This window comes from Centruroides vittatus, unplaced genomic scaffold (genome assembly GCF_030686945.1).
Source record: "Centruroides vittatus isolate TY-2023 unplaced genomic scaffold, ASM3068694v2 contig_13, whole genome shotgun sequence".
Lineage (NCBI taxonomy): Eukaryota > Metazoa > Arthropoda > Arachnida > Scorpiones > Buthidae > Centruroides > Centruroides vittatus.
In genome coordinates this window covers 169,726-197,008 of record NW_027120828.1, presented here as the reverse complement: position 1 = coordinate 197,008, position 27,283 = coordinate 169,726, and the positions used below count along the sequence as shown (strand labels likewise).

At 31.2% G+C, this 27,283-nt stretch overlaps 1 protein-coding gene across 2 annotated transcripts in view; it reads right to left on the bottom strand.

The window, feature by feature from the left end:
• Positions 1–1,292: 1,292 nt before the first annotated feature.
• LOC136989495 (serine-rich adhesin for platelets-like) overlaps positions 1,293–27,283 on the bottom strand; it is a 62,323-nt gene continuing 36,332 nt past the window's right edge. Inside the window, exons 4-7 of one of the 2 annotated variants that reach the window (XM_067287683.1) lie at positions 23,319–23,457; positions 14,208–14,304; positions 6,434–8,065; positions 1,293–6,325 (exon numbers count right to left, since the gene is read on the bottom strand). In XM_067287683.1, coding sequence (XP_067143784.1) covers positions 1,779–6,325; positions 6,434–8,065; positions 14,208–14,304; positions 23,319–23,457 — 6,415 coding nt within the window. In that variant the 3' untranslated portion in view covers positions 1,293–1,778. Of the gene's footprint in view, positions 8,066–14,207; positions 14,305–23,318; positions 23,458–27,283 lie in introns of both variants that reach the window. The other variant, XM_067287674.1, reaches the window with a different exon arrangement.

Below are 27,283 nucleotides of genomic sequence, written 5' to 3'. Positions count from 1 at the left end.
AAGCTTTATAAAACGGACTGTCATTAGTTTATTAATTAATGACACGGAAAATGTTTCTACTTGTAATATCTATGGCAGTGTTTTTTCAATCTTTTTCTAGTAGTGACACCCAACTTTATCAACGTAGTTACGTTGATAATGAAGTTTGATTGCGTACTTTTAGTAATAAGTTTATACGTAAGTGTTATGGCGCCGCTAAGAATTATATTTCGCGACACCCCCCAGTCAAAAACCACTGACGTAGAGGTCTGTACATTTTCATACGTCGAAAATTGTTTCTTGTCCTGGTGACCAAGTGGTATCCATGGGAATGATGGATATTAAATTCGAATTTAGTAGATTCTCGTAATTTTTCAATAATAATAATAATACGAGTTAGTACGTGATTACTCATCTATGCCACTAGATCCATTTTGTCATAACGGATACAATTGAGACCAGAATACTTAGAATTAATGCAATGGTTTTCAAGAGCTGCAGCAACATTTAAGAATGCCACGAAATGTACAGTACTTTTGAGCAGCAATGACGGATCCAGAAGTACCCAATGCGGCTAACTTAAAAAATATTTGTATTAGTACCATTTATTAAAACGCGCACGATTATATTATAGATAATCAGATAAATACATATTTGTCATCGTAAACGTTTTTAAAAAGTGTTTTGAAGTTCAAACATATTGCGTTAATTAATGAGTAGGGCTTAAGCATCTGTAGTCTTTCCCTTGTATTCACCAATGCTTAGTAGTACCATAACACTTCTTACGTTTATTACTAAAATTACAATAATTCTACATTGGTAAGTTACGGGAAGTATTGAAAAACATTGCATTAACGTATGAGCATACCCAGTAAAGGCTTACCTTCGACTGGATATCTCAGAGCTGTAAGCTAACGCCTTAACCGACTCGGTCATTCGACCGCCATTTTTATTAATGCCATATTCATTCATTCTTGGACTTCGATATTTCAACGCAATGACTTAAAATTATAGTCATAAATATCAAAACGAATGAATTTATAATTAAATTTCGTTATATCTGGTCAACATCGTAACACTAATTCATTTTTCATACAAAATCTTTCGAAATTCTATTACTTTCGAAAATCAAAACAATTAAATCGAATCTCACGAAATTCGTATTATATTCGGCGTTTCTAAGGCTAATAGAGCTTACAACGCATTTTAAGGAGAGAAATTACCCAGTACTCGAAATTGGGTGAAAGCGCTTTGCTGTTTTGATTTGATTAATAAAAGACGACTTTTACTAATTGAATATATAACTAAGAATATTCTTGATGAGGACATTTTATTCAACTTTACAGTCAAAATTCAATTTGACGTGAATAACTACATATTTCTTGATGAAATGTATGAATGACATTGACAGCAAAAAGTGAAATATCTGGATAAAATATTTTCTCTGGAAGAAATAAACAATTCTCTCTTAAGTATAATCACAATGACCTGTACATTTACTTACTTGTAAAAATTCATTATTATACATAATCTCTTGATATCTTTACTACAAGAGATCCAAGAATTTTTTTCTTTTGTAGAAAAAAAATATCCATTTTATATTGTGGATAAACCATTGCTTACAACAACAGTTCATAAAAAATACAAATAAACCATCTTCTCTTCGGCGACATTCCTCTAAAGAACTATGTGCAATTATAACTACAATTATAACTCGCAAATATCCCTCTCCTCGATTCGTAATGGAGCTGCCATTTTAAATCAATGCATAATCTCTTACAAAATATTGATTCCCGTTATCAGTGATCGTGCATGGGAAAGTTGAGTGGGGGTAGGACGTTTCCGAATGAGGGTGTGTGTGCATGGGTTGGCCCGAAAGGTGGCGGCGGAGGTGGAGGAGGAGGAGGATGACCCATGGCATTGTTGATGCCCACGGCCATTTGAGCACCGTGACCATCAAAACTGTGTGTGTTCGGCCCTAGAATACCGTTAAAACCCACGCTGTTATGTATGACGGGTGGATGAGATCGACTATGATACAGAGGCGGAGGTCCCCGATTTTGATGAGTGGCACCGTGGGATAATGAAGTTCCCTCCGATGCCTGAATCTGATTAGAATTTGGTGGAGTAATGATGTGATTATTGTGATGAAACTTCATAGGTGGCAAATTAATACTTTCACTAGATGTACTTATGTCTGGAAAGATGTTGCTCAAATTAAAATTTGGGATGGGATGAGCAGAAGCCGTAGATGTATGGCAACTAATTTGGGCAGCAGATATGTTGTCGGTTCCAGACGTTGCGGGTCTGTGCAATGAATTGACGCTGAAACTTGAACCTTGAAAATTAAAATTGAGACTGTTGTCAGCTTGACGACGAAATATTGGATTGTATGCGGAATTTGCGGTGAAACTGGTGTCTGAGGTTGCAACTGACGGAATGTTTTTATTTTGCGTTTGAATGTTTGATATTGTAGGAACAAGAGATCTTTGAGAGTTGCTAAAATAATTATTTCCCAGACAAGGACCATCATTTCTTGGAAATGATAAATCTGGAACAGAAAAATGAGTACTCATTCTTGCATTGATATTGTCGTACGGAGTGGATGATATCACTTCATCATTTACCGAATTCTGTTTATTCTTTTTTGCATTTGATTTACTGGTTTTTGGTGAAATTTTAGACTGATTAGGAGCAGGGCTCTGAGACTGAGAGCTACTTCTGTGATCTCTAGTCACCTGTTTTATTCCTTCATTTGGATGTGTTGATTGCTGGGCAGTCATAACATTTGTTACTTCATTCCTTTGAGTATTTACACTTGTAACAAAAGATCCATGAAAAATATTGTTTACTAGAGGATTTTGAGGTGTGTGTTGAGGGAAATTATTAAAAACAGGTGGCCTATTATCATTTCTAACTTGATTATTAAACGAAGTTGTATTTGATAACAGAGAAAAATTTGTTTCAGGCATCTGCAATAATGGTCCTGCTGGCATTGAAGAAGAACCATGATTTGGGAAAAGACAGCCATTCTGTTGCTGGCTGTTTGAAGTTACAATGTGATTCAAATTATTCCCGTTTGATAAACAACTGGACAATGTTTGTGTTATTGATGTTTCAACATTTGGTCTGTTCTGATGAAATGCATTTGTGTTGTGGCAATTTTTGCTTCCTCCTAAATTCAAAGATATATTTGAATATGCTTGAGGTATAGAGGTACTGTTATGTGATGGTTGATTACAAGGTAGGCATTGATCTAATTGTTGACATGCAGATGTTCCATGCCTCATTAAAATTGGACTACCTCCAAAATGATTATTCATTAAATTCTGCTGAGGACCTGTAGTGATTCCATGCGTTAAATTTGGGTAAGGTGATGTTCCTTGCAAATGAAAGTTTGACTGCAATGAATTTGACTGCATCATATCAGAGGATGTTGATAAATTAGAACAAGGTAATCTTCTTTCAGTAACATTACTAACAATAGACTGCCCTATGTTAGTTCCTTGCAACATTGTGGTTTGTTGAACTGAATGTTGCAAGTGTTGAGGCTGATGTCTATAAGAATTCATATTGTTTGATGTCATGTTGTTATTAGAAATTGTTTCTTTTGATAATGTTTCTTGCTTTTTATCAATGCAAGAATTTGTCTGAATTAGGCTTTCAGCTGAATAAGAAATGGGAGGTCTAGTAACACGTGAGCATCCACTAATTAATGTGTTGCTATAATGTGCTTGAGAAACAATAGGATTTCCAGATGATGTAGAAGTCATTGTTGATTGCTGTCCAATCAAAGCTTCTGCTGAGTAACTGGATAATGTATGACTTGTAGTTTGTGGTTGAAAATTAACAGAATTACTAGTTGTGGTAGAAGTAACAGTTGAAGTGGATGTTATTATATTAGAGGGATTTTCAGAATTAAGAAAAGTTCCTACAGATTTTGGTGTCGATGAATTTCTATCAGATGTCAGCTTAAATGGAGAAATTCTGTTTTGTGTTGAATTCTGAGATTGTGTTGTGGTGGCAAGAAGTTGAGTTTGACTATTTACAACATTAAAATTACCTTGAGATGACAACGGTGAGAAATGTGGTGAATTTGAAGCTGGAGTTGAGGTACGAGTTTCATGTAAAATATTTCTTGATAACAGAGGAGGAGGACTTGGTGCAATAAAACTTAAACTGGTAACTGGTGACAACTGATTAGTTAAAGTTACCTGACAGTTCACATCATTCGATCTTGAAATACTTCTCACATTAACTGAAGATGAAGGGCATTGTGTATCCTTTTGAAGGCCACTTATATTTTCGTCTTGAACAATCCTTTGTTGTGTAGAAACAGATCTATTACAATTTGATTTGATCAAAAGAGGAGGTGACAATGTTGAAGAAATATTAGCTTCTTGCTCCTGTAATTGGTTAGAAGACAAACTGTGTTTTGAATGTGTAGACTTATTAGTTTCCATATATGTTGAATTTCTAACAGATTTTTCTTTCTGCTGTTCTGATGATGGAGAAGTCTTTTTATTTTGAATAAAATCTTTGTTTTTTACAGATACTATGGGTTCAATATTAGACTGCCTACAGTTTTCTAATAAATTAAATGAATTTTCATTATTATGAGATGCATCTTTATGCAAATCAGAAGAAAATGGTTCACTTGGGGATAATGTCAAAAATGGTAAACCAGAACTTGAACTGCCAGTTACAGATGATGGAGTATTACTGTCATCACCTAAACTGCCTAAAATTAAAGTTGGTAACTCTGCATCAGATGCAGAACTATCTCCATTTGTAACAAATGTAGATAAATTATTGGATGAGTTTTGTTTCAGAGGACTTTTCTGTGCTGTTCTTAAATGAATCTGAGAGGATGAGTCTGTAAGCAATATCTGTGATACATTAGGAGTTACTTCACTTACAGATAACGTATTTGAAGTACTAGATACACAAGTGGGTTGTGTTTGTTTAAATTGTTTTTCCTCAGATAAATAACATTTATTTGCAGAATTAATTCTGTTATGTGACGTCTCACAAGTTGATGCAGTATTTTCATTACACTCAGATAATGTATTTGATACAAAACAATTTGATTGTTCTTTTTCAATAGACTGAACTGTTGTTATGGGCATTCCTTTATTTCCATTAGATACTTCATTTGTTTTAGCTTTCTTCAGGGGTGGTGCATCACTGTTATTACAATCACTTCTATTTTTTAATTTTTCGACATTCAAATCATGGTTGTCATCATTGTCGTCTTTTAAATTTTTTGCCATTATGTTTGAGGAAAGTGTAGGCATTAGCTTAGAGGCTGATGTATCTACTTGTGTGAATTCTAATTCATCAGATGCTGTATCGACTGAAGAATCGCCAAAAACTGTTGCAGTAAGAGTGCTAAGTAAATCTTGGGGTTGAGAAGAAATGCAAGATTCTGCAATTGAATTACAGGTGTTAGAATTTTCCAGATGATACAAATGTGCTTTCTTATCTTGCTTTTCTTCATTTGTTGATTTATTTAATAATGCTTCATGATTACTTTTGTTTGTTTTACCATTCTCCATCACTGGGCAGTTTACAGTGTTTTCGCTATGTGATGATTCATCTTTATTTGAAGAAAAATTTGAAATTGATGGAGAAAGTTCTGACATACAATTAGAAAATATTGATTCTGTGGCTTTTGCCAAAATATCTGTTGTTATACCAGAACTCATATTATTATTTGTAGATACTTTTGTTACAGCCTCATTCATATTAAGTTTGATACTGTCAGATGTTTTATTTGCTGGCATATTTAAATTTGTACATGAAGCAACATTGTTAGCATTATTTAAATTACTCTTTTCATTAGCTGATGTTTTATTTAAAATGCTATTTTCTTGTTTTTTTGTTTCAACATCTCTTACTGTTTGTTGCATTTTTGTATGTTGTAAACCTAATGACTGAGGTGAAGATGTAGGTTTGGGTTTTAAAATTCTATTTGTTCGTTTATTCCCAGATGTGCTGTATTTACTGTTTTTTATGGAATTTCCATTTTTGCTATTCAAATTACCTGATCTTTTTGAATTTGTTTCCATGTTAAGACAATTTGGTTTTGTGGTAGGTGCTGTCGACAATGTATTCTGAAATGTCTGACTGGTGGTACATTTTATTAATTCTTCTTCAGTAGATATAATAGATGAATCATTCTGAGGAGGTCTTAAAGAGTCAATTCCAATATTTGTCGTCTTTTGTTGAACAGCCGGTGGGGAGATTTCATTATTCATTGTATATGACACGGATGGTTGAGCATTCACATTCTGAGATAGTGTTAAGGCAACTGATGACATTTTAAAATTATTTCTAGTTGTTCCTGAGGGTGAAAAAAGTATATTATTATTAATAGAATTATTAAGTAAAGGTGAATTCTGATTTTTGATATTTGTTACCGGAGAATTAGACACTTGAATATTTTGTTTACCTGTTTGAGTCAAAACTACATTATTATTCATTGCTGGATTTGCATAGACAACTGATGGTTGGCTAACGACAGGAATGACTTGTCCATTAGGCAGTATTAAAGCAGATGGGAGAGGCTGCTGAGTTGTTATGCTTCCCTGTGTGGCTAAAATTTGTCCACTCCCCATTGTTAATACCTGTCCTTGTTGATTGATTGTCAATGGCTGCCCAACTAATATGCCACCAGGAGTTACTACTGTCGGAGGTAGAGTGTTGCAAGGCATATTTTGAGATAAATTATGGCTGTTGCATGATTGAAGATGCATATTTGAAGCTGTTAAATCATCTGATGGATGAGTGATGATTTGAGAGAGTGTTCCTTGCCCTATTGCGGACGTTGGTAAACCCGACGACAGCTTCATAGTATTTTCCTGTGAGGAACCTGATACAGGCACTTGGGCAACTAAAGGAGACAGCAAATTCTTGCCTTCAGTTGTAAGAGTATTTGGTGGACGGATTGTAGAAGTATAACCAGTTGCAGCTGCTAAAATTGGAACACCAGTTACTGAATTATTTGGGGTAACAGTAACACTAAATGTGGTGGGAGTTGATGTAATTTTAGCTTGATTTTGAAAATCCTTAGTAACATACATAGATTTGTAGCTACTGCATCCAGCAATTTGTGGTGAAATTCCAAGAGGTGATTGGGTCTGTCCAAATCCATTATTAGTAGAAGTTAGAAGGGCTGGAGAGGAAGAACAATTTGAAAATACAGGCGGTTGAACACTCTGAAATGTAACAATATTGTGAATTACAGGAATACCATGTTCATTAATAACAATAAGTGGTGAAGACATATTCTGAATGCTAGAAGCTCTGTTTGCAGTAGGAGGTATTGTTCCACAAGGAGACAACACCTGAGGTTGAATCACTTGGTTGAAAGATGCTACCGTTTGTTTACAAAGTTTTTGAACATTATTCTGAAGAGCACTGGAATTCTGAGAAGTTGACATCACAGGGACTGGAGGCAATGCTTGAGTTACAGCAGTTATATCACATACATCTAATGACAGATTTGGACCTTCTGAAGAACATGGCTCAGTGTATTGACAATTGTCTACACTTTTTGATAGTGGAGAGGAGGAACACACGCTTTGTGAAACACTGTTAACTACTTTTGTAATTTGATTATCTTTATTATCAGTTAATGATGGAACTGGAGATGTAACTGTTGATATTGTTCCAGAAGACACTACTCCATCTATTTTAGAACTTCTTGGATGAGAAACAGGCAGGCTCTTCTCTGAAATGATACTTGTTTCACTGATATCATCATCAGAAGTTTTTCCATTGCAATTAAGTTCTGTATCCATGCTATCACCACTTACAGAACTACCTTTATTTTGCAATTTTCTTTGCATCACAGATTTGAGCTTTGTCACATTACTTTCTATCAAGTCATTCTCAAATTGAGTTAATAAGGCACTGGCCTGTTCTGAAGTAATTTTATTAGAATATTTTCCAGATTTCTGATCACAAAATTCTTCTGGACATGAAGTACATGTAATTCCAGCTGCTTGCAATAACCTCAGGCACTGGGTGTTCTGCTCTTCCAAATCTTTTATTCTTTTGTTCATTCTTCTTAATTCTTCCACTGTAATTATTATTAAAAAATAATATATTAAACAATACATAAATAATTTACATTCTTACAAAATTATTAATTTAAACTTGTACATAATTTTTGAATTACTACACAAATTGAATGAATCATTTACAACAACAAACTATAATAAAACTGTAAGACACACACACCTTCATGCTGAGAACTTTAACTTTAAATTTAATCATAAAAAACAAACGTTTTCGGCCACTCCACTGGCCATCATCAGGTTAACTATATTCTAATACTATTTCGAACAACCCGTTCAAATTGAAATAGATTACAATAGAACTCGCGCGCTCAACTACGTAAACCAAAAGTAATATAAATAACATAGAAAAATAAATAAAATAAAATAAAATAAAACATGTCAATGGTACATGTAAACACAGCAATATCTATATATCTATAGGCAATCTTTTGCGCCTAGTTAATGTGTTCCTGTGGCTTTTTTAATTAGAAACTTCCAAGCTGATGGTAAAATGGTCGCATCCTTGTAATTTAAGCATTTTTTGGATAAGCTGGACTTATAAATTTCACATTTTTCGGTTGTCGCTGCAAGTGTCGGCAAAATGCTTAAATTACAAGGATGCGACCATTTTACCATCAGCTTGGAAGTTTCTAATTAAAAAAGTCACAGGAACACATTAACTAGGCGCAAAAGATTGCCTATAGATATATAGATATTGCTATGTTTACATGTACCATTGACATGTTTTATTTTATTTTATTTTATTTATTTTTCTATGTTATTTATATTACTTTTGGTTTACGTAGTTGAGCGCGCGAGTTCTATTGTAATCTATTTCAATTTGAACGGGTTGTTCGAAATAGTATTAGAATATAGTTAACCTGATGATGGCCAGTGGAGTGGCCGAAAACGTTTGTTTTTTATGATTAAATTTAAAGTTAAAGTTCTCAGCATGAAGGTGTGTGTGTCTTACAGTGAAATTAAGTCTGAGTGAGATTATAATAAAACTGTCACAAAAATATTTATAATATATTTAAACATAATAACAACATTTTGATTCTTTCAAAGTTCTTCATTACAAATATCAAAAATTTGAAAATGTTAAAAAAAAATTAATTTAATTTATTGATGTGAGGTGTTAATAAGTTATATAAGTTATCTACAATTTTGCTCATTACAAGCAGATCTGACTTATAACAGTATTAACCAGCTTAGGTGAAGTACAAGAATGATTTAACCAAATTAATCATGAAAAATTATGAATGTCTAGATTATATGAGAATCTGTATGCCAAAACGGATATATTTAACTTATAAAGATTTGTGCATGCCAAATCTATCTAGATTGAATGAGTAAAGTTAAAGAAATGAACTGAATATAGTTACTGATTTTGGAATATTCATATTGAAATGATTATTATACAGTATAAAAATTACATTGTATGACATAAATCTGAACATTTAAAATATGAAAATGTGATTTCAGTAGAACAGTGGAACTTAGATAATAATACTCTGTTAAAACATTATATATGAATATTTATGTGATATTATGTAACATATATTTTTAATGTGAATTCTAAAAACTTCCAAATTTTCTGCATTATGAAGTTAGAACTCTGTACAGAGAAAATTCTCATATGAAATGACTGTACCAAAAACTGCTTTGCAGTAGCCGACAATCCTTTGACAAAAAAAATGCAGACTAATTTGTATCTTAAACTGGATATACTTTACAAGCTATTTGATATAGAAAGTTATATCCATGAAGAATTTTTAATATAACAATTGATCAGTATAAAAATTGTCCCAATAAAGAGACTAATTTTGCATTTTATTTTGTATTACATATTGAATATGTTTTAAAAACAGAATAGAAGAACAGAAAGTAATAATTCATGAAAAATCTTAGTATTATCAGTATAAATGTTTGATTCAAAAACAACGTAGAAGCAATTATCATCTTATTCAATACTTAAGTTTAAAAAATAGTTAACTTTTTCATATAATTTTTGGAATTACTATAAAAAATTTTAAGATTTTTCACTAAATTACTTTACATCAAATTTTGTTAAGGAATTTATATACACAGGCAGTGCTTGACTTTCAGACATAATCTATTCCTAAGGATGTGTACAAACGTCCAAAAGTTGAGCAACAAAATTATACATTATAAAAAGTTTTGTGCTCAGTAAACCAAAACAAATTATAAAATCTCTTTTTAAGAGGTCTGAAAGTTTTACTTTTCTACAATGAATATGTTACAATGCATAAAATATTATTTAACATGTTCAAACTGTAGATTAAAAAAAAGCAAAAAACAAATGATTTTATTATTATGAAAACCAAAACTGGCAGATAGAATGCCACTGATTGATAACTTGAAATTTTTGTTTGTTGGCTGAAATGTACAAGTTTGAATTTATTATATGAAAAATAATTTAAGAGTATCAAAGTATGTACAAAAGAGCAAGTTGTCCAAAGGTCAAAGACCATCTGTATATTGAAAGTAAATAATTAAATTCAATTTGATTCATAATTATTATTCATATTTGTAATCAAATGTTAATCATTGAACATAAATAACAATACTTACCTGCTTTAGGATAAAACCAAATGTAATGAATGCTGAATTTAGTCATAAGCAACTATTAGAACTATATATAAATTCTAAATTCATACAGTCTGAATTTTAGGTTAACAATTCAGTAGTATAATAAATTAGTAACATATCATCTCATTATGTAGGAATTGCCAATTTAAACTACACTCTTAAGCTGTTCTTTCCAGATGGTTTTAAATTAGATCAATTTACTACTTTAATTGGTTAATTATTTTTAATTAATTATTAAACTTATCATCAGATGATAACACCATCTACTTAAAGCATCCTAATCATAAAGGTATTAGTCTAATTCTAAAACTAAGTCAAAAACACATTTTAATGTTCTTCATTATATTTGGTTTTTATTGTTCCAAGAAGTAAAACTGCAGTGAATAGGTACAACAATAGAATATTATGACTTTGTTACTGAGGAAAACAGTTAAAAAAAATTACTCAAATTAAAACACTGTTCTCTAAATTCTTAAGTTTTAATAAGGAAAATTCAAAATATATAAAATTTCAAATCTTGAAATTTTATATTATTCAAGTACAGATATTCCACTCAAATGTACCTAATTTAAGTTACTTGTGAACAGTTAATAGTTCAGGATATAATGTAACAAGTTTTGTCTGAAAGGAAAATTCATAAAGTTTCATTTAAACAAATCATTGTCTCTTTATGTGCACTCCAGTACACAGAGATCAAAAATGGTAGGCCAATTTTCTGTCTAAGACTTCCTCTCCAGTTAGGCAATATTTCATCTGTCGGGAAAGATGAATTTACTACATGATTCAGGGAGACAAAAATTCCACATGCTTTTGTTGGACACACTTGAAACAGTCCTAAATTCAATGTTTGGTAGGCATTCTCACTAACTGAGGCCTTCCATCTTCTCTGAGGAAACTGTTAATGGAACTACATGCACCAACATGCTGGAGCTATTCTTCTTCCTACAAATTCATTGTCTGCTTCTTGAAGTTTGTTTGCTTCAACAAGATACCTACAACAATTGGCAGAGAGAAGTTTGTCAAATTCTGGACCAGATTTTCCACAAATGCTGAATTAGGAGGGGAGGACTGACTGCATGGCCTCAAGTTCACCTGACCTCACTTTCTTTCTCTGGCATTATGAGAAAGACAAAGTTTATGCAACAAAATTAACAGATCTTGAGAATCTTCATTAATGCATCATTACAGCCATCACCACTAAGATCGAAGACATGTTACAAGTTACAAAGCAAGAGATCATCTAGCAGCTCGAGTTGTCTGTGCACTCTACTGGAGCACATAATGATAAGGTGATTTGTTTAAATGAAACTTTTCAAGTTTTCCTTTTAGACAAAACCTATTTCATTACATCTTAAACTATTATTTTTCACAGGTAACTGAAATTAGGTACATTTGAGTGAAAAACCTGTACATCATATATAATAGTAATATGAAAAATAAATTATAAAATATATATTTATTAATCAATTATTTCTTATTTTTATAAATTAACAAACTTTAGAAAAAATCTTTCTTTCTTTATTAATATTTTTAACATACAGAGAATATCATAAATGAATCAACAATATACATAATGAACAACATAATAATAAACATATTAAGAGAAAAGTTAAATTAAAATAAAGAGTTATGTAATTTGATAATAAGCTTATTTATACATCTATCCATAAATTCCACAATTATACAAAACGATTCAAAACTATGAGAACAAATTTCAGTAGTGGATTCCTGGAAGGACAAAGAACAAAAATGGTCATATTAATATATGTCTAGAAATGCACTAGTGATGGATGACATCATGACAACAGATCTCCTTATAAGCAATCATAGCAGTGCAAGTGGAAGTATGCTATATGTTGTCTGTCTGCTAAACAGGTTCATGATGCAAGTGTACAGTGTAGTGCTGTGAGAATGATTCATTATTCCTATCAAGAACAGACAGACATGATATTCACATACAAAAAAGCAATTGGGAATGTTCAAGAGACTGCAGTTGTACCATAGTTACATCCAATGACAGACTACAAAAATGAGGGCACAAGCTATAAAAAATGAACATCACACATTATGCAAGAAGCTTCAAACTCTATAATTCAACATTGGATCAGCACTCTCACAAGATGACTGACTGTCCTAGATGCTAACTTGGCTTTGAAAATAAGAAATGCAGTTTCGTTCAACATAAAATGATGCATGGGACAATGGACAAATATTATTCATTAGTTCAGCAGTTCCCAAAGTGTATGCTGCAGTTTCCTCACAGGGGCACCACAAAATGTTATGAAATTTTTGTAATTTTACTTAATTTTAAAAATATTGGCTATTTCGCTATTTCGCAAATTGTATTTATTAGAATTTGACATAGGGGGCCTTGGGAAAATCTGGATTTAGCAAGGGAGTTGCAAATCAAAAAATTTTAGGAACTACTACATTAGTTTCTTTTATATTTGTAGAACAAGCTAGAAGTCATAAATTTTCTGTATTTTGTTGATAATGGGCACCCTTGGGAATTAGGAAAAAAAGCAGGGTACAGTACATGCCCCAAGTGATGAGATGATGTGTGACCACTTGAATTGAGACCAATGGAGGATATTTTGAGCATCTGTTGTGATTCTGCATGAAATATGTATGCCACTGCTGTGTAATGTTATATCCTGTGTGTACAGTTCATGACACAAATCATGTCATCTATCTTAGCACCAGTACATTTCCAGATGTGTTAATAGGACTACTTTTGTTCTTTGACTTGCCAGGAATCCACTCTTGAAGTTTATCTCTTACTTTGAAACCACACTACATGTTTTCAATAAAAGAAAAAAGATAAAAAGAATGCAGAGTAACTGAAATCATAATAGTAGTATTTTTATAAGGAAAACAATGATTACACAAAAACATTAATTCAAACAGTATTAAAGTTAGTCAAATATATAAAAATATAGAATGAGTTATCAGCTGTTAATATAATTGAAACAACTGAACTATTTTGTTGATAATGGGCACCCTTGGGGATTAGGAAAAAAAGCAGGCTACATGCCCCAGGGTACAGTACCCTGGGTCAGTTATACCAAACAACTGATCATCAAATATAAAAAAATTTGAAAATGAATAGAAGCTATTTGGAATAATAATGAATCAAGAATCTGCAGAAAGTTAAGTGACACAATGCCTAACAGAATTCAGGAAATTTAAGTTGTAAAACATAGTTTTGTATTAAATGATCTTTTGCATTTTTCTAGTACATTTATTGAGTTAATGACTATTTTTGAAACTATCATATACTTCAGAATATGCTTTAATGCATTCCATTTTTTGTTTTAAACTACATATAAGCATTATTATTACCATTATTTTAAACTTCATATAAAATGTCATTTATAAATAAGAAATTCAACAATTTAAGTTAACTGTTTTATGAATTTTTGTAAAATTGTGTAAAAACTGACTCATTTATGATACCATTAAAATATCACACATCTTCAAATATATCAATTCTTACAAATGCATTTAAAAAGAAAGTTTACATGTGTTTAAAAGAATAAGACTTTTTACCTTGCACCTCTGAACATTTTTCTTGGAGTAACTTATCATTTGAATCCTTCAAATAACTGATGTAAACAACAGCTTGTTCCAAAATTTCATTGATACACTAATAAAAATAAATAAATAAATATCATTTGACTCTAGATAATAATTTATTTTCAATTATCTGAAATTTTTATTCAGAACATTTGATTAATAAAAGCTTAAAATAAATAAAAAATTATTACATTAAATCTATAATGGATTTCATTACATAATTTCATAAAAATCCTATTTAACATGCAATACTGCCAAGACTGGCTTGTCTAAAGTCTAAGTTATTCATAATAATTTATTGATAATTTCTAATATTTTATTGATATAAACTTTCATGGAAGTTTATATCAATAAAATATTAGAAATTTTTTCTTATGGCGAATTAATTTGTATTATATATTGTTATTAAATAATAATTATTAATAATACTTCTAACTTTTCAACTTTATTGAAAATATATAGCAGTATTAAAAAATAAACTGAACTTTTAAAGAAGTTTTATTATACAATACATAGAAACTCTTATACCAAATTACCTTCAAAATAAGCTCCTCCTGTGCCTACAAACTTCTGTCGGAATCTATGCCACTTGTTAAAGCAGCCCTAGAGCCATTTTTTGTGAGGTCTTTAACGGTTTTTGTTGCTGCAGCTTGCTGTTTTTTGGAATCTACATGATTTAACTTTTCTTTAATTCTCAAGAACAGATAAAATTTTATCAGTAAAATCAAAAGAGGAAATTGGGAAAGTTTTATTGTGCCCTTCTTTGTCAGATATTCCCTTATCAAGAACAAATGAAAGGTAAAATATAACCCACAACAATTAGAAATATTACAAAAATATGGCTCCTAGTATTGCTTTGACAAAAGGTATGAATATTAGCAAAAGATGCTTATTTTGAATATTAAAAATATTTAAATATCCAAAATTAAGAATATTCTTTAAAAAATTGTGGCTATTATTATTGAAAGTGAATAAATTTTACCACAGAAATAACAGAAAATCACTTACTAATTTTTATTATATATGTATAATTAATTATTTTTACCTTGGAAATCTTTTTATTATTATGTTTTTGGGTCAGTAATCTCTAGTCCACAAGTGATTATATATATATATAATTTTCAATATTCAAAAATACCAATAAAGTAAAGGTATATGAAAAAAATAAAAGTAATATGTTAATTATACTCAGTACATCATAACACAACACACACATCTATTTCTTATTAGTTTTGAAATCAAAATGGACATTAATTTGATATCTTTGAGTTTTCAATTATGCTTAAGCAACTTTTAAAATGAAGTATGTTTTATATGAAAGCTTTTATAATAATCATGATAAGTTTTCTAAAATTAACTATAACTATGAGTTTAAAATAAATTAGTTTATAAAATAAAATATGAAAATTAATAGTAATGTTAATGATTAGTTATCATTTAACATAAATTACTGTAATTCTTTATTCTTGAACAAAGTGATATAATTTTTTAAGGTATGGTTACATTGAAAATCATGGCAGTGACTTTGTATCAAGTGAAAAAGTCACCGACTGACTATATATATAGGAATTAAGAGTTTCAGTGGTCGATATCTCACCCCAAACACCTATAGTAAGTATATTCAAAGAAGATATTCATTTTCTTAAGTAGTATACAAAATTTTGGGTTTTTTGTAAAGGAGTTGCCAAAATTTAAGCAATTCAAAAATGCAAAAATCACCAAAAAAGCTGTATTTTCTTTTTCTTTTCTTCACCTAGCACTGCAGATGCTCTTAGGAAAAAAAACTAATGAGTCTAGAAAGCTCAAATTTTAAACTTAAGCATTTCTCGTTATCAATAAGGTGGCTGGTGAAACTTCTGAATCAATAGATCAAAGTTTATGAGGTTCCCCATAGAGTAATTTTACTTTTAAAACTTAATTTTATGCTTGTAAAGATAAAATTGCATCAAAACAACAGATTTTTGTTCAAAATGTTATCTATATATGAAGCGTGCAATGCCATAAGGTTGTAAATGCAAAAAAACAAATTTTTCAGGAGAGAGAAAAAACACTTTTTCTAATGAACAAACTTTAATCAAATGCTAGAAAAATTATTTTAACAATTTATAGTTTGGAATAAAACATTGGGTTTAATTTCAAACACCTACGAATAATAGTAAGGAAACAAAAAAAGTTTAAAAACAGGGTTAGAGCCATAACGTTGTAAATGCCAAAATTGTGCAAGTGCATAAAGTTGTAAATGCCAAAAACGATTGCAGTCATAAAATTAATGTTTCTACAGCTGAAAAACAGTTTTGAATACCAAAAACTTACATTTAAATTATTAAACACAATTTACAAATTCAATATCAATTTTAACATTAAAAACTGACAATAATCTATTAATGACTTGAACTGGGCTGTAATCTTTATCAATAAGGTATTAATTTAGTGTAATAAAAGTTAAAACGTATTTAAAAACTTCAAATTTGAAAGATTAATGGAAGTCCAAATATCATTTTGAAATATCAAATAATAAAGTGACAGGTTAACTATTAATAAACTGGCATTTAGTTATCCGGTTCTGCTAGCATCTCCTTGAAATAGGTTTGTGCTATTGGATTTAAAAATGGTATCATTTTACCAATGTCAGGTTTCTTCTTTTGAGGAATCCCAAAATGGGAGCGAGCAAGAGGAAGTGGAAGATTTTTGAAATCATCAATGCTAACTCCATCTTTCAGCACATTAAGCCCAGTGCACCATCTTGCTGCTTTACCTCCATCTTTAGCAATCATAACTTTACCAAAGTTATTTGATGAGAGTCTAATTTGGGATGCTGTTGAGATTCCCAGGTCTTTTGTATTCAAAAATGCGTGGGCAATCGATTTAAAGTCATGAAATTTCTCAAATACGATGCAGGTAAAAGGGTTTTTGGTCCCTGCACTTTTAATGATGTCCACAAGATCCTTTAGTGTGTAGGCTTTGCATTTTTTCCTCCGTTTTTCAATTAGAGCAAAGTCTCGATCACAGCTGAGAAATGTGTGACCCTTTACAGGGCATTTATGTGTTATTTCTGAAAATACATTATTGGCCAATAACACCAGATACATGGCTATCACGTATTGATTTTTGTTTTGACCAACACAATTGTCTGTCCACAAAGTCAGCTTCTTTCGGTCACCAATAGCAGCCTCAGTAGTAATATAATGGTATATACAGGATGATATTTCCAAAGACCCTCTTCCTCCAAAATTCTCACTCCACAAACACATGCATCCTTTCTCTTTAATTGAATCGTGAATTCCAAGGTTGTAGCATGCCAATTGTTGAGCATAATACATTTCAGTGTGTGTTAATTGTGGTATATACATTTGCTGCTGCAAGTCAAAAGATATAACATACGAATCTGAGGTTTTAGCATTTTTTGTGTCATCAGACATGTCTTTTGTGGTTACTTCAGCTCTGTAATGATGTAATTCCAGTTCTGTTTTTGCTGATGCATCACCAACTTTTATTCGTACATCAAGGCGGTCACAACTTGAGCAAGTGTCCATGCGAGGTCTTTGAAAAGACAGATTGAATTTGGTCAGAAAAATTTCATTGTACCATTGTCGAGTAACTGGGGCTTTGCTCCCAGCGTACTGTTGACAATATTTCTCAAGGAAGGCTCTATACATTCTGCTAACATTGAGATCAGGTGATAAGTACATTTTATCTGTACTTTTGGCTCGAGCATAATGACTTTCTTCACTTGGAAAACTCTTAATGTGCTCAATTATTTTTTCCGTCCACAACTGCTTTTCAGTACATTTTCGCTGGCCTCCTCTTTGATCAGTAGCATCCATTTTTCCTTCCAAAATCTTTTCTCTAATCAACTGAATTCTTCTTGCAGTAACCCCGAATGTATTACACAAAGTCTTAAGACAAACTCTTATTTCACTTCCACCGGGAAGAAGCAAATGATAACTGAAAGAGTGTTGCCTTCTACTTCCAGAAGGATGGTGGTACTTCCCATATCGTCTCCTTTTTATCATCTGGGGATGAACAAGTCTTTGAAGATAACTCTGTTGCTTATTGTAGTCAGCCAGTTCATAAAATTGTTGGAAGAGTTCCTGACGGTAAGCCAACGTTACGTTTTTGCAAGCGAAGGAACACTTGCATGTCACCTGTAACGTAAACAAAAAGTTTGACAAACTTGTTGGAAACAGTCATATACAAGTTGTTCACCCATGCATAGACACAATAACTATCCATATGTTGCAAATCTCAAATCTACGTCTATATTTTTGAAGTATTAAGTCTTTTACTTACCCCTGTTGGTGGATCCTTTCTCGGATTAACTTTCTGTGATATGGGAGAAATGTACTCTAAGCCACTATTTTTTTGTTTCTTTTGAATGTTCTTCTTCCATTTTTCTGCACATTTCTTTCTTCTTTTAGGTATTTCATACTTTAAGGAATTCATTTCACTCATAAAAAACTCACTGCGTTACAAATTGGAATAACAAAATGATGTAAAAATAAACCGTAACATTTATGCGCCAAAAGTCACGTGGCTTGCGCTTTGGCGCTTAAAACGTTATGGCTTGCACATAACGTCATCTTCAAAATATAGCCACTTAGAGCGCCACAATCGCCACAATATTTTTTTGTAGGAAAAAACATTGCATTTAAAATTCATTTCTTCAATAAAACGAATTTTGAGAAAAATGGCATTTACAACCTTATGGCATTGCACGCTTCATATATAAAAACGAATGTATGTCTGTCTGTGTTTTTGTCCTTCATGCATTACCACACCATTTATCCGATTGCCATGAAACTTTGGGAAGTTGTTTAATACACTCCCGCAAAGGTTTCTGGCATATGTGAAGACCACCATTTCCCCTCTTTCAAAAATATATTTATATGCGGATTAAGGCTTTTATGTCCAACAGATGGCACTAACTTCCGACGACCCAAGTTTGCTTTTCTGTGAGGCATTATGCTTTTCTGTGAGAATGGACTAAAGTATATCATTTTCCATCTATCTATATAAATAAAATATAACGTTTGCTTGTTCCTACCAATTCCTTTGAAATTTTGACACAATGTTGCATTCGAATACGCACATGTTTTTATATAATATACATGTCAAAATTCCCCCCACTGGGGGGAGATGGACAGGATTAAGGCTTACTGTGAAGAACTCGGCTTTTATTATACTATTTTAGATGCGTTTTTGATTGCGTTTTAATAGGATACGTCAAGAGAATGTACACTAAGAAGGAATTTTTTGAAATTCCCCCCACGGGGGAAGTGTTATACATTTATAATAGATACATTTTGAGCCAGAACAATGCGTGGCCGGGTCAGCTAGTCCAGAAATAAAAAAAAAAAGCTCAAATTTATGCAAATTAAAACATTTTATAATGATTTTACTAGCAGCATATTGAAAGCATTTGGTTGGCAGCAGTCACGTTGCCAAGCATGAACCGAACTGTACACTAAGTCATCATCTCAGGTATTCATGATTATTGACGAGATTGATTATTAAATAACCAAAAAATAGTTGATATTCAAACAAAAACATTTGAGATGCAAAAGAATTGCACCAAGTAAAAAAAATTATGACAATTTGGATAACAGTCAAATTTTTTCTTAGGAATTTTGCTCTGGTAAGCTTGGCATTTCAAAGCAGTACTCACAAGTTCTTTTTACCTGTATTAATGTTTTTTACATTTTGCTTTGAAGCATTAAGCTTATCTTCATAAAAAAAAAAAATTCTAAAAAATTTGACTGTCATAATTTTTACTTGGCACAATTCTTTTAAATCTCAGATGTGTTCGGGTTAAAAAAATATCCTTAATTTAAATGTCAAATTTCAACTTTAAAAATCAATAAAATAATATAAATTTATTATATTTAACCACCTTTTTAATAATTTGTTCATTAACTAAATAAAAAATTCATTTTTTTCAATTAAAATACAAAACAAGGAAGATTTTTGTTAAATTATTTCTAAATTTTGCTGTTAAAACTTCCTGGTTTATTATAATAGTTTTATTTTTCATTAATTTGAATAACTGCAAGTTTATCAAATACATTTTCTAATTTAAAAAATGAACACACTCTTCTTTAAATGTTGAGGAAATTAATGAATGGTTATTAAAATTATTTAGGATTTTTGTCATAAAATCATGAAGATCAATCACTTGTTGTTGGGATAAATTTTTAAATTAGTTATATGAATTTTAAGTTGACCTTTCTCACACTTTCCAGCAGTTACTGCTGAAAAGTGAGAGAAAGGTGTGAATTTTCATGATATGTTTTTATAAGTAATTGACAGTGCTAATGTTGGTTTATAAACAACCATGCAGAATGCTGTAAATCTGTTTTTGAACAAGATAAACATTATATTATGATAGTTCTTTATACTAGTAATTGGATAGCACAGATCTTACAAATATTTTATAAGTGGATAAGACACAGTTTGGAACGAAATGCTTCATGCAACATATCTTATGATATATAATTGGTTATAATTATTCATGACCCAGTCATTTCATTGACAACAACTGAATTACAAACAACAGCATGTAGCTATTCCAAACTGATTTTAGTTATTCTTAAAATATTAAAGTCAAACAATCTACCAAATTATCAGGCTACAATTAGACTAAGTTAATCATTAGATATAAAGTAATTTGTCTAGAGGTAGGTGCTTAAGCCATTATTTCATGATAATTTTAATTTAGAATTACTTTGTATTCTAATTATTGTCTGTAGATAAATTAGTATGTATGTAATTATTAACTTAACCTAATCATACCCTAATAACTTGGCAGATTGTATGATTTTAATCAAAAATCAAGTTTGTTGAGTTGTTCTTAAAATATATCCTTAAAATAATTAGGTTATGCTGAAACATAACCTAATTTTTTGTCTTTAACTTTCCTAATGTCTTGATAATCAGTATTTTGTGATAGAAGTCTAGTAAATATTTCTGAAATCTACATCAACAAATTTCAAATAGTGAAAAATTTTGACAAAAGTACAAGACAAAGTAGTTATTATAATTTTCTATTGTAATTATTGAGTTTGGATGTATTGTCAACACTCATCTATTGTTTAATGCATTTACATTTAAATATAAAAGAAATACAGGTACTCCTCACTTTATGACCGAGTTCCGTTCTGACAACTACGTCGTTAAGCGAATTGGTCGATAAGCGAGAAGCTTGCACTGAGAATATAAAATCGTTGTAAAATTATACAAATTATGCAACAAACTTTAAATTTATTCATAAAAAGACTATTATAGTATGCTTAGTGCGCAAATTACCATTCACCACTGACCGACACTCAAGCTGAGAAAGGGGATTCCCTGAATTGCAGGTCGAAACTCGATTGGTCGTAAGTGCGAGCGGTCGTTAAGCAGATAGGTCGTAAAGTGAGGAGTACCTGTATATCATAAAAGCCAACAAACTAATTGAATATAATTAATATGATGTTTAGTTTATGTAAGTTATGTTAACCAGTTAAACAAATACAAGGTGTCTCAAAAGACATTTGACTTTAATTTTGAACCTTCCTTCATACAGTATAATGTTTAACATATAGAATGAATTCAATGAAATTACTTAATGGATTTATTCATTTAATTTTCCTTGAAATATTTGTCTACTTTGTAATCACATTACTGTATTAAGACTTATCTGCTTTTAAACAAGGAATGTAAATAAAGAGTTTTTAAAAAAACTTCTTTTTGTTAAATATTATACAGTAGAGTGTCGTTAATCCGAACCAATTGGGGACTGGGGTTGTTCGGATTAGTGATTTGTTCGGATAACCGATTATGTACGAAAAAATATATTAACCTATCCGATGTTGAAATTTTTCTCCGTTGCATGTCGCTTTGTGTTGAATTTTCATCGATTTTAAGCCTAACGAAAATTTTTATAATTATAGCGAGGCTATTGTATCATTAAAAATTATTTCTTTATTTTGTACAAACAAAATAAATATATTGAAAAATATAAAAACATATAAATTATACTTTAGAAGTAAATCTAGTATCAAAAAAGTTCAATTCAGCATGACACAGTCCAACTGAAAATTGTTCGGATAACCAGGGTTCGGATGAACAACTCTCTACTGTATTTAATATACCAGTATTATTACTTTCCTGAATCTTAAAACAGAGAAAAAATATGGCAATTGGTCAAAAATTGACTCCCAAGACTTTTAATCTTTGGACTCAGAGGACCTTGAAACATCAAGAAATGCAAAAAAATTTTGGGTGTTTTTCTGTATGTATGGATGTGTGTGTGTGGAGGGAACACGATTTTATTCACCCTCTTTAAAGCTTAATAACTCCTGCGCTTTTTGTTTAAGATTTCTGAAATTTTTTAGGGAGGTTGTGTATAAAGAGGATTGACACTATTAAATTTTGATGGTCAAAGATCAAGGGGTGGGGAGATAGAAGGGTTCACATCATATCTCGAGTGGAGTCTGATTTAAAGATTTTACTCATTATTAGCACTTACAATTTTTTTATAAAACTTATATCTACCCTTAAAATTAAGCTTTTTTTAATAAAATGTCATAACAGAAGGCACTATATACAATTTTAAATTCTGTTGCCAGAAAAAATCCGGTACAGTAGAGACTCGTTCATCCAAACACTGGTTATCCGAAACGTTGGTTATCCGAACGATTTTCAGTCGGACTGTGTCGTGCTGAATCGAACTTTTTTGATACTAGATTCACTTCTAAAGTATAATTTTTATGATTTTATATTTTTCAATATATTTATTTTGTTTGTACAAAATAAAGAAATAATTTTTAATAATACAATAGCCTCGATTGTTGTTATAAAAATTTTCGTTAGGCTTAAAATCGACGAAAATTCAACACGAAGCGACACGCAACGGAGAAAAATTTCAACATTGGACAGGTTAATACATTTTTTCATACACGATCAGTTATCCGAACAACCCCAGTCCCCAATTGATTCGGATAAATAACTCTCGGATAAAATGGATTTTTTTTAAAATGTTAATACAAATATCTAATTTTTTATTATAAAAAATTCAATTGTAAAATAGATTGAAGAAAATCTTACTTGTTTCTTTCTGTTTTTATCTGGCAGTAATTCACCAATGCGAAGGATCCAACTATTTATTTTATCCTTACGACGGCGCTCTACCTCATTATGAACACGCCGTCTTCTATCTTGGCCAGTAGCATTACCATTACTGCTCCTTTGTATATAAATTGTATATATAATTATTTTAAAAATACAATATATACATTTTTATAAAATGTTTTAAAACATATCTGAAAGAAAAAATTATAAAATTAATAGATATATTATATATATAATATTAAATCACAGAAATTATATATTTATTTAAAAAATGTCAATAAAAGCTATTTTTTTTTAATTTAAAAAATTTATAAACAAAAATTTAAATATATTAATCAATTTTTAATGAATACTAATTTAAAAAATAAATTTAGTTTTAATATACTGTAGGTAAAATATTAACCCTTCTATCCCGACATGATGATATATTGTTAGTTTGGCCTTAAGTGAAACATACAGAATGACAATATTTCGTCGTTATGTTTAATAAAAATTCTCTGCATCATTTTACTTGCATTTGGTGATATTTTATTACTGCTCACTGCCTATAAGTTATACTTACATATACATATACACATAAGGGATTTTTTTTAAAGCAAATACTGTTTTAAAATAGTGCACCGACCACTGCAGTACTGTGGTCGGTGTTCTGCAAATGCAAACTGAGTATCTACATCTGTTGGCTGGCCACAGACACCATTACGAAAGTGTTTAAAATGCCTCAGACAATTGAAAATCCTGCCAATTGTGAAGTACTCATGATGATTCGTTTTCTTAATGCAAAAGATGTGAAAGTGACCGACATTCATTGGCAGATTAATGAGGTGCATGGAAAAAACATTATGAGTGATGGAATAGTAAGAAAATGGGTTAGAGCATTTAAAGATGGTCGTACTAATGTCCATGACAAGGAGCATAGTGGACAACCGTCTGTCATTACTGAAGACTTGGTGCAGAAAGTTGATGCAAAAGTTTGAGAAAACAGATGCTTTATGATTTCGTCATTATCTTATGATAACTTTTCTCAAGTTTCAAGAAGTGTTCTTTATGAAATTGCAACAAAACACTTAAATTATTGAAAGTTGTGCTCACAATGGATACTCAATGTCATCCCAGTACTCACATACTCTTTTGGAATTATACATTGGACACCCACAGACCTTAAGCAACTCTGAAGGAAAACAACAACAACACTTACTAAGCATAAACAACATCACCCTATATTTGCCACAGAAAAATTAACCCTTCCATGTAAAGATGGTAGACATGGCCTGATTGACATAGTTAACCTTCACTACAAACAAATATAGTCACTGAGAGAGTTTTTCCACAGAAAACAAGAAACACCACAGTTACATAAAGCAGTAACTCTAGCAGACTCAAATAACACACCATTAAACTTACATTCACATCATATGGACACAACACAACATATAAAAAGCATAGACACCATTAAGCAATCGCGGGCTCGAAAGGCACTCCATGGCAGGCATCCTTATGATCTGGCCCAGGATTTTGTTGACAAAACTGCGTCAAACAGCTGGTTAGCACGGGGATGCCTCTTTGGGGAGACGGAAGGATTCATGATCGCCATACAGGATCAGGTCATAAATACTAAAAACTACAGAAAACACATACTCAAAGATACAACACTCACAAATGACACATGCAGAAAATGTCATGTCATGCCAGAAACTATACAACACATCACCTCTGGTTGCAAGCTCTTGGCACAGACAGATTATCTACACAGACATAATCAAGTAGCAAATATAATACACCAAGAGCTTGCAAAGAAACACAAATTAGTAGACATCCACAAACCATACTACAAATACATTCCACAGACAGTATTGGAAAACAACACGCACAAAATGTACTACGACAGAGCCATAATCACAGATAAAACAATTTACCACAACAGACCAGACATCACACTCATTGACAAACACAATAAAATCACATACATTATAGACATATCCATTCCAAACACTCACAATATACAAAACGCATGTGCTGAAAAAATTAGCAAGTACATAGAACTCGCCCAGGAAATAAGGCATCTGTGGAGGATGGATAGGGTGCTTATTGTACCTGTTGTTCTCTCCTCTACAGGTGTCATACCCCACACACTACACAAAAGCCTGGGCACATTACAATTGAATAGAAACATACATCACACTACAGAAGGCCACTATATTGAATACATGTCATATTGTGAGAAAATTCCTGAATACAGACACACACACTGATACACTTCTTTAATTTCTGTTTTGGTTACTATGCCTTGACTTTGGTCCGGCATAGTACACAGCCACCGGTGTTAACCGAGTATCTCTCACTTAACCCAACACAATAATAATAATAAAACCTTATATCACAAACAACACTAAAACATATCAAACAATAAACTGTAGAAAATTACAAATGCAGTAGGACCACTTATATAATAGAATCTCCGTTCCAAATATTCATAATGTAAAAAATGATCACACTGAAAAAAATCAACAAGTATACTCCACTCACTCAAGAAATAAGTCAACTGTGAAGGATGGATAAGGTATTTATTGTACGGTACCTGTCGTCCTCTTCTACTGGTGTCATTCCATATACGCTACACAAAAATCTAAACAAATTAAACCGTAATAAAAACATACATGGCTGCAGAAAGCTGCAATATTAAACATGTCACATTGTCAGGAAGTTTCAAGATGTTGACACACATATCAATATCACAGCTTAACATTATATTTGAATCAGTAGCTATGCTTTGACTTTAGTCTAGCATAGCACTTGGCACCAGTATCAGCTGAGTATGACATTTGCAACACAATAATATTAGTAACTAGCAGATGAGTCCAGTGTTGCTTTGGGCAAAAACAACAGCAGCAAAAATTAAGATTATTAGATTATTTCATACTTCTAACCCTTCTACTATATTTTATTATAGTATTTGATTTAATTTACAAAGGTTATCTTGCGTAAGAGTTTATCACATCAAGTGCCCAATCTAACACATTTTAAAAATTCTTTAAATTGTGTACAGTAGAGGAATAGAGAGTTTTTTAAATGTGTTTGATTGGTCATTTGGTGTGATAAACTCTTACATAAGATAACCTTTATAGTTATGTAGCCAATCTTACCCGTTTTCACTAAGTGCAAGAATTAGGTCCTCCCTCTTCTGAGGCTAATTAGAGAATTTTTAGATGATCTAAAAATATGTTCAACATCCTGCAAAAACTACCTAAAATAGAAAATAGTATATAGAAGCCAAGTTCTTCAGGATAATCTTTAACCATCTCCTCCTATGGGTGGAATTTCCAAGAATCCCCTCTTAGTATGCATTCTCATGGTATATCAAACTGTGTACCAAATTTTAACTTTCAACTCTTAACTGTTTGGGCTCCTCACTTATTATTATTAACCCATCTTGATTATATTATAAGATAATAATAATATACCTTATTGACACATTATTATTGATACTGCTATATATGAAAATAAACAAAAATATCTTTATATTTAGAAATATCAATAAATAATCTTAGGCATTTTCTTTCAATACATAATATGGAGACTAAAAAAAAATCTCTGACAGAAACTTTCAAAGTTAACTCTGTGAGTAAGTAGATTATCCAAAGAGTTTAGACCTTTTCATTCTGTCTAAAATATTCTACAATAAAATATATGTAAATTATGATAAATTGTCAATTTATCAGTTGTTCAAGTTTATATTTTGAATATAGTCAAACCCTATTTATCCGATAAAATGAAAATCCAGATAAAAAATTAGTGAGGTATTGAAATTCAAGTCTAAAATTCCAAACTGAAAATATGTTTTAATAATTGAAAATAAACTTATGGCTTAAAACTTATGACTTGAAAACAATAGGAACATAAAAATTATTCAATTCATACAGATAGTATGTATTTTTATCCAT